The sequence below is a fragment of the Mizuhopecten yessoensis genome, unplaced genomic scaffold, assembly GCF_002113885.1.
Source record: "Mizuhopecten yessoensis strain PY_sf001 unplaced genomic scaffold, ASM211388v2 scaffold6683, whole genome shotgun sequence".
NCBI classification, from domain to species: domain Eukaryota; kingdom Metazoa; phylum Mollusca; class Bivalvia; order Pectinida; family Pectinidae; genus Mizuhopecten; species Mizuhopecten yessoensis.
The window spans coordinates 2,339,074-2,348,464 of NW_018406672.1; the positions used below are offsets into that span (position 1 = coordinate 2,339,074).

General features: G+C 34.2%; 1 protein-coding gene across 1 annotated transcript; it reads right to left on the reverse strand.

Moving 5' to 3' along the window:
• Positions 1-7,383: 7,383 nt before the first annotated feature.
• LOC110452408 lies at positions 7,384-9,381 on the reverse strand. The gene is made up of 2 exons (XM_021500910.1): positions 7,937-9,381; positions 7,384-7,804 (listed from the first exon to the last, which is right to left on the reverse strand). Exons 1-2 carry the CDS (start codon positions 9,095-9,097, stop codon positions 7,742-7,744), a joined length of 1,224 nt encoding a protein of 407 aa, XP_021356585.1. The 5' UTR covers positions 9,098-9,381; the 3' UTR covers positions 7,384-7,741.
• Positions 9,382-9,391: the final 10 nt, after the last annotated feature.

The following is a 9,391-nucleotide window of genomic DNA, read 5'->3' on the forward strand; positions in this document are numbered from 1 at the left end:
AGGTTATATTTGATCACCCATACGGTTTATAAGTATATATATTTACTTCTTCCTTCTAGACAGCGTCAATGCTTGACAGTCTTCACATGTGCTTTCTCGGATCATGTGTTTCACACGCGTAACATTCGGACCTCAATCCGAGTTGCTAAAACGCTCAAACCTAGTGCACGAATTTCACCACCACTCGTAGAATGCACCGGAGATAAACATTTTGTTTTCAGCCATCCGCGATTTCGTACTCATATCGGCAGAAAACCTTTGAAATTACGGAAGACTGTCATAAACATGTTTACAATATACTAAAGGAAACAAAAAACTAGCAACATAAAACTGTATCAGAACAAACAATTCTTAACAAATTTCTCCTGTTGGAAACAGCCGTCATATGTTTCCGTGTGTCGATTTTGATTTAGAATTCAAAGAAAGATAACTCGAATACACTATAAAGAAACAAAGGCTTCGTTTGGAGTAAAAAAAAACTTTGATCGTCAAATTAATTATCAAAGAACATTTGTTTAAATTTCACATTTTTAATTGATTTTTCAAGATGTCCAATCAGGGACGTATAGTGTCCCTGGTCAAATTGAACGAATTCATGTAATTTTATAAATTTATTTATTATATTTATTTAGTTATAACATAGAATCTGTTATTTTTTTCTGCAGTCTTATATCGGTTTTGGTTGATGGCAAGTTATTTCTCAATTTGTTCTGTTTAAAATTGGTGAAAATTGGAAGTTCATTGCATTACAGGGTTTACGTTTCATTGAAAACAGTGTTTATCGAAATAAGAATGTCTCCTTGGCTCTTCAGAAGTGGAAAAAAATCGGCTAGGAGATGTGGCCTCATTTGCATACAACATTTTCGTACGTTTGTCAGACTACAGAAAAGACTGGTTCATGAATGAAAAATATCACCGTTTTTTCAGGTATGGGTTCATTTTGAGCAAAATAAAAAAGTGCATTAAGCAAAACTGCATATTTATGCATGTTTTTTAATCAGTGATTAATTCTTATGTTTTCCGGACGAACTTCCGGTAATTTTTGTGTCAGTTTACAGACGATGGTCAAACGTCTAAAATATCCTTGTGTTGTGTTCCGCAGGTCACGTAGTTACAAGATATAGCTTAATAAAATGTCTGCGCGGAAATACATAATGCGCGGAAACAGGTGACTAGACGATACCATAATGTGTCATGGAAACTTAAGGCTGTATGGTACCCATCTGTGACTTGTGTGTCTAGATGATTTAAGAATGTTTTCTACCTTACTGTGACCCTTTTTTCTGATATTTGGTACCTAATGTAACATAGAGACCTAAGGGTGCATGCTACCTTACTGTGACATGTGATTCTAGATAAATGGTACATTATTGTGATATGGTGACTTGCTACATTACTGTGACATGTGATTCTAGATAAATGGTACCTTAATATGACATGGAAACGTAATGATATATGCAATCTTAATATGACATGTTTCTTCTTTTCGAAAGAGTTCTACTTTAAGAAACATGTGCATATATTTTTGAATGATAATTTGAATACGGATAAATAGATTCTCTGAGGGCAGAGAAGACATTTAAGACACCATCAAAGGCACACAACTCTATCAGCAGGAATCGGTGCTCGAAAGTTTTTAATTTGTGTCATTTTTTTTTTATAAAAGTCACCAAAAAGTATTTGTTTGTAAGGAATTGTTTATGTGTCTAAAATAAAGACTTTAGGAGAAAGTTGCATGTATGAACGTGATCAGAAAGATCTAGGGGTTCCGCTCTGACACAGCTGTCTACTCGAACAGATATACACACATAGCGAGCATTTACAGTTAACGCCTTCAGTTACAGGCAGGGTTGAGGAATGTCAGCAAAGTGACATTATTTTACCTTAAAGCATGGAAACACATATCCAGACGAATACTCAATGACCGAAGAGGTTCACGGGAGAGATAAGAAAATGAAGCAGTGCACAATAATCGTCTCTGACCTACATGTACAATGTTAGCAGGCCCTGGTCCAACTGCTTCATAAAAACCGATCTTACGACTAAATTTGCATTAGAGAAGGAAATAAAATACATTTACCATTGTAATCCTTAGTCCTATCCGTCCTAGATCATGAATATCTTCTCAATTTCGGCTTCAATCTGACATAAAACTAAAAAATAAACATAGTTTAAAAGCAAAATATACACCATCATAAAACTCCTTCTCATTGATTTCTAAATAATAACAACGCTTCTCTGACATTCCTGCTGGTATTTCATAATATCGGACATGGTAAAGGCGGTAAATTGTATTTATCTTCACAGCAGATATGAATTTATTGTAAATAAGTGGTTTAAACCCCGGCCGTGTTTCTAGAGTAGCGGTATCTGTCACTTCAGCGGCAGTGATCGGTTTCACTTTAGTCGTCAAAGCAAGATTGTAATCCACAAAACGATAGAAACATCAGTAATTTATTGCTGACTTTCAACTTTATATTCCGTCGTGATTCTGATGAAATCTATCTTATATTGTAGTATATGTACACGATACAGGAGAGTTTAAATGTATGAATACCGAGTCATGATATCCGTATCGCCATAAATATCATTCAAACATAAACTTGCACTACAAAGAGACAACAAACAACATATTACGAGATCAAATGGAGATGTGGTTTTGCTCTTCTATTCTATGTTTGATTACAGGTTTTAGTAATGAAATAAAATACATGTAGTGGGATGAATATGTATTGAGGAAGAGGTACTCAAATAACACAATTTTATTGTTGTCAATCTTATTTTTCAACTGTTCGGACTGAAAATACCACGAACAATAGATCCAGAGGGCCTGTATCATCACCTGTTTCTTTTGTTGCATGAAACTGACATTTGGTAACTTCAGACCAAATATGGTACCTAGGACACAAGACATTTTATCATCTCTAACGGTCCTAAGAAATTGTTGTTCGAAATTTGAAATTTTGATTTTAAAGCTTTAAACCCACGTTGATCTTTGACTACGGCTTGCACTTAAAATTGACCTTTGACCTCATTACTTTAATAAAGAAAAAGCTTCACACAGCTGATCTACATACCCAAATATTATGACTCTAGTCCAAATGGTTCTTAAGATGTTATTGTTTGAAGTTTCTAACATATTTGACCCTTGTGACCTTCAAACAAGATCAAGGTCGTTTTAATGAGGAAACTTTATAGCACTCCATCACAGGTAACTACTGGCCAAAAAACATGACCCTGGGCCTAATGGAACTTGAGAAGAATTTTAGAATTCTTAACCCACGTTTACATTTGACCCCTGACAAGCACTTAAAGTTGACCTTTGACCTCGTTACTGTAATAAAGAAAACTATTAATACAGCTGGTCTACATAAGATACCCAAGTATTATGACTGCAGTCCAAATGGGTCTTAGGATGTTGTTGTTTTAAGTGTTTACCATATTTGACCCCCCTGACCTTGAATGTAGGTCAAGGTCATTTTAATGAGGAAAATGTATAGCACTCCATCACAGGTAACTACTGGCCAAATATCATGACCTTTGGCTTTATGGAACTTGAGAAGAAGATTGTTAAAGCTTATAACCCATGTTGACCTTTGACCCCGACTAGCACTTAAAGTTGACCTTTGACCTCATTACTGTAATTTAGAAAATAAATTGCACTGCTGGTCTACATAACATACCCAAGTATCATAACATTAAAGGCTAAAAATATAGTGATGCTTGTATTTAGCAGGCTGATGAACTAACGGCAGAGTGGAAAGTCATCAATGTTCACATGTACTGTCTGAAGTTATATTAGTACGACGTCATTATCTGACGATTACTTTGATTACCTCAGTTGTCACTCTTTCATTGTAAATGAAGCAAACCTTTTTACCAATAAATCAGGTGAAGTTTACCAGAAGTCTGTTGTTTTATTTATCGATATTCAACATGCGTATGTAGTAGGACGAGGAATAGTGATAAAGATAGTGCCATTGATGGCTGGGGCTCGAACCTGCGACCCTTGGCTCTCCAGCCCGATGCTCTACCGCTTTGTGGATGAAAGATGCTTAGGTGCTTTGTCTACATTGTAGATTTCAGGGAATAATTCAAACTTACTTTTAATACTTATGATGAGATTATACGAGGAAATAAGATCCTGCCTTACCCCTCAGGCTGGAGGGATAGGGTTTAAAGTGGAATAATTAGCTAATATTCCAAAACTCCTCTTCCTCATATGTACCAGAATCCAAATCGCTTCATGAATGAAAAGGTCTTTTGTTGCTTTATCAAAATGGTGAATATATTTACCCCTGTTCATCAGTTCTCCAATGGGGCGAACGTGGAGCCCATGGGTAATGAAATTCACAATTTTGACAAAGCACCTCAACATCCTTCCTTGTATGAAGAGTATTTGTTTCAAGCATAACTGGGTCTGAAAAGGATTGAAATTAAACCAATTTGACCCTTTTGGGCCCCACCCCTCAGCCCCTTAGGGTGGGTCAGACTTAACATATTTTCATAGTGTCAAACTGTCATCTCAGAGTTATAATTTAGATCATATTTGAATTTTTTCCAATCAAAAATGAACAAAATATACCCAAAAGTATTATTTTCCTATAGAAACTAAAGTAAACTTCATCCCCTCCCCAGAGGCGAATGTGAAGCCTGGGTGAAGTGAAATTCACAATTTTTATAAAGCACCTCAACACCTTTCCATCTATGAAGAGTATTGGTTTCCTGCATAACTTGATCTTAAGGATGTACTCTTCCGAGATTTCAATCACACTTGTAACCTTAAAAGTGATCTAAAAAAAAGCTACAGGCAAAATGTCAGTATTTATGACTATAAGTCATTCAAAAGAACCTGTTAAAGAGATTTTAAAACATTTGGCCCCTGTGACCTTGAAAGTCGAACAAGGTCATTACGTTGAACAAACTTTATAGCCCTTCATCTCAGATTGCAACTTGCAAATATCACCACCATAGAAATTTTTTTCTCTAATGAGATTAGGTCATTTCAAGTTTTTTATTACATATCTGACCATATGTGATCTTGAAAGTGGGTAAAGGTCATTCATATGATTTGATAGTCCTTCATCCAAGCATGCAACTGCCAAAATATCAACATTCTGGGCCTCATGGTTATTCAGAAGAAGTTGTTTAAAAGTTTTTTAACATATCTGACTCCATTTATTTGAACAAACTTGGTAGCCCTTCATCCAACCATACTACTGGACAGATATCATCAACCTTGACCTTTTGGTTATTCAAAAGAAGTCGTTTAAAGATTTTAAACATATTTGACCCCTGTGACCTTGAATAAAGGTCAAGGTAATTAATTTCAACAAAGTTGGTAGCCTTTCATCCCAGCATGTTATGAACTAAATATGATCATCCTGGGCCTTTCGTTATTCACAAGTTGTTTAAAAGATTTTGAACATATTTGATCCCTGTGACCTTGAATAAAGGTGAAGGTCATTCATGAAAATTAGTAGCCCTTTATCCCAACATGTTACGGGCTCAATATCATCATCCTGGGCCTTTTGGTTATTCAGGAAAAGTCGTTTAAAGATTTTAACCATATTTGACCCATGTGACCTTAAATATCAGTCAAGATCATTCATTTTAACAACCTTGCAATTGGTAGCCCTTCATCCTACAATGTAGCATGCTACTGGCCAGATATCATTTTGGGTCTCATGGTTATTTAGAAGAAGTCATTTAAAGATTTTAAACATATTAAACCACTGTGACCTTGCATATAATTCATGGTCATTTATTTGAACAAACTTGGTAGCCCGTTAACCTACAGCATACTTCTGGCCAGATATCATCATCCTGGGCCTTTTTGATTATTCAGAAGTTGTTTAAAGGTTTTGAACATATTTGACCTGTTACCTTGAATATATGTCAAGGTCATTCATTTCAACAAATGCGATAGCCCTTCATCCCAGCATGTTATGGGCTATATATCATCATCCTGGGCCTTTTTGATTATTCAGAAGTTGTTAAAAAGTTTTTTAACATATATGACCCTTGACCTCTAATATACGTCAAGGTCATTCATTCTAACAAACCTGGTAGCCCTTTCTCAGAGCATGCTATTGGCCAGATATCATAACCCTGGGGTTTTTGGTTATTCAGATGAAGTCGTTGAAACATTTTGAACATATTTGACCCCTGTGACCTTGAATTATATTTAAGGTCACACACGTCAAACATGTTTAAAATATTTTGAATATGCGTGAAGGTCATTTATTTGAACAAACTTGATAGGCCTTCATCATAATAATCCTGCGACTTTTGGTTATTCAGAAGTCATTCAAAAGTTTCAAACATATTTGACCCTTGTGACCATGAATATAAGTCAAGGTCATTCATTTTAACACACTCCCAGCATGCTACTGACCAAATATCACAATTTATTTGAACAAATTTGGTAGCCTTTAGCCTAGTGTGCTATTGGCCTGATATCATCATCCTGGATATTATGGTTATTCAGAAGTCGTTTTAAGGTATTTTTTAAACAAATGACCCCCAAGACCTTGAATATGAGTGAAGGTCATTTATTTGAACAAACTTGGTGGCCCTTCATCCGAAATTGCTTCTAGCCAAATATCATCACCCTAGGCCTTTTGGTTATGAAGAAGTTGTTGTTTAAAGTAAAATATTGACGCCTATCGATGACGTACCACGGCATCGGCTCACTTGGCCCTTTAATATGGGCCAGGCGTGCTAAATAAGACTAATTCGGAGGACATTTTGAAAATGAGTATTTCTGTGTATTTCTTGCGCTTCTTGAAAAGCCAAAATTTCACCTTTTTTAACGTTAGATTGATCACTTAAATCGTCAGAGTGTAGCCATTTTTAGATCAACTGGCCCGATCGAGCTAAACAAATATACTATCATTTCATCAAATTGTTTTATTCCCCCAGCATCTTTGGGAGGGATGCCAGGGTTGGGGTGCCCCGGAATCATCCCTCTTACATAATATAGCCTCATGCAAAAGGCCTCTTTCTCTTCATTCTCTCTTTCTTTTTCATTCATTCTTTCATACTCAAATTCAAAATCATTCATTCTTTCATACGTATATTTCATTCATTACAATAACGATTATATTTATTTTGATTAAATTGATATATTAATGCCCTATTGTCCTAAAATTTAAACAAGATAAAACCGAATTCATGTACTTTGAATGATGTTGTTTTTCATGTGTAATTTGGATTAGTTTAAGAAGTAATGTCTGGGGAAATAAAAAAGAGTACAAATACTAATGTACCTAGCAATTTAGACCTATATACATAAACACAAAAACATAAACAGTGTACAAGTATGTGAAATTTAACTACAAATTATGTATTCATAAATACATCATACACACACTCGAAATGACAAATATATTACTTGAGTCATACATATATACCACACATAATTGTACACACATACACTCGTACCCATACACACACATCCTCGCATGCCTGACAGCATATATTAAGATATTAATATATGGATACATCCATCCTTTCTATTACAATAAATAATTATATATTTACCATGCCATTTGGGTCTACACATACAAATAAACCAATAAACATACTTATCAACATAACACATACACAAGACAGATATAACACATACATGTACGCCTGTTATTTACTTAAATACCAAAAATCTTCCTTCATGCTTTAATTAATTCTTTACGGGTTGTAAGTTTACCCGGATATGCAATTGATATTAAAAGCTTTTTTCTTAGATATTAAGGGGAGACCACTTTTGGTTAAACTTGTTCATTGTGTTATTCAAAGAAGACATCTTTTTTTCAATCTGTTGTTGTTGAATAATGCGTCTTTTTCCACCATTGAAAGACGGTTCAATATTTTTGAATCGACATGTATAGATATAATATTTAATAATCAGTATGAGATAGTTTATGATAGGTGGACCCTTTTCACAAAAAAATAACACATCCTTGATATTCATATGATCAATAATGATAATATTGTTATTCAAGTCATTCACCCAAGCCATTAAATCATTCCATATATTATTTATTTTCACACAGTTAAAAAATAAGTGTTCAATTGATTCTGGTGCATCTCTACAAAAAGTACATAGATCCTCATCCTTAACATTAATTTGGTAAAGAAAACTGTTGGTTGTTAATATTCTATGTAGAATCTTAAATTGTAGATTTTGAAGTTTTGTGTCAATTGTCACCAGAAAGCTTGTTAAATAAATTTTCTCCCAACCTATATCATCATTTAAATTTGTATTTAACTTTCTATTCCATTTTTCCTGCCTTTCAATTGGATAATGTTTGTAGTTAGCAACAATCGCTTTATAAACATATCTAAGATCTTTTGCTTGAAGAAGTCTTCTTAAAGGATTACTGTTTTCTGATTGATTGTTGATCAATGGTTGTTGTCGTATTATGTTTAAGTTTTCCCTTGGAATGTGGTCTATTACTGCGAAATATTGTAAAAAATTCATTTTCTCACATTTAGTCTTAATATCATTGAATGACAAAAACTGATAATTATTGTCCAACAAGTCCTTAACTGTCTTCACCCCATTCCGTTCATATTCAATAAATTGTTTGTAACGAGGAACTGGTATGTAATTCAAAAGATCATCACCAAGAAAACTTGATACTTCATTATTATCATCTTTATATTCTTTCCATGCTAAAATAACATCTTTCCAGAAAACATTAGTTACATTTTTCGATATTTCCTCCAGTTTTGATTTTTTCAGATTCCATAATCTCTCCCCTCCAAATTTACTAAAATTAGATTTTGCTAAACTTTGCCAGTCCCCATTTCCATCATATAGCCTTTTCACCCACTTAATTTTCAAGTATTTCATAAAACTTTCAATGTGTATCATCTTTAAACCTCCTTCTCCATATTCAAGAATCATTGTATCCCGTTTGATTTTGTCAGGTTTGTACCCCCATATAAATCTATAAAAAACTGTGTTAATTTCGCTTATCCATTTTTTACCTGGATTTGGCAGTGAATACAGTAGATGTGTTATAAGTGGTAGTGCCAGTGTTTTAACAACTGTGATCTTTCCTAAAAGAGTAAGATTTCTTTTAGACCACATTCCAAGCAATTTTCTTATTTTTGATAGCTTTTCTTTAAAATTCGATTCAATGATTTCAGATAACTCCAAAGAAAAATTAATTCCAAGAAGTTTGAAGTTTTTTGAAGACCAATCAAATTTATGTTCAGGGCATAAAATCTCTTCTGAGTATTTCTTGTTTCCGATCCATATCAATCGACACTTATCTATGTTAAGTTTAAGTCCAGATACTGTAGAAAATATACTGAAGTCATTTATAGTACTTGACAATGACTTTGAAGAACCATCTAGGAATAAAAAGGCATCATCTGCATA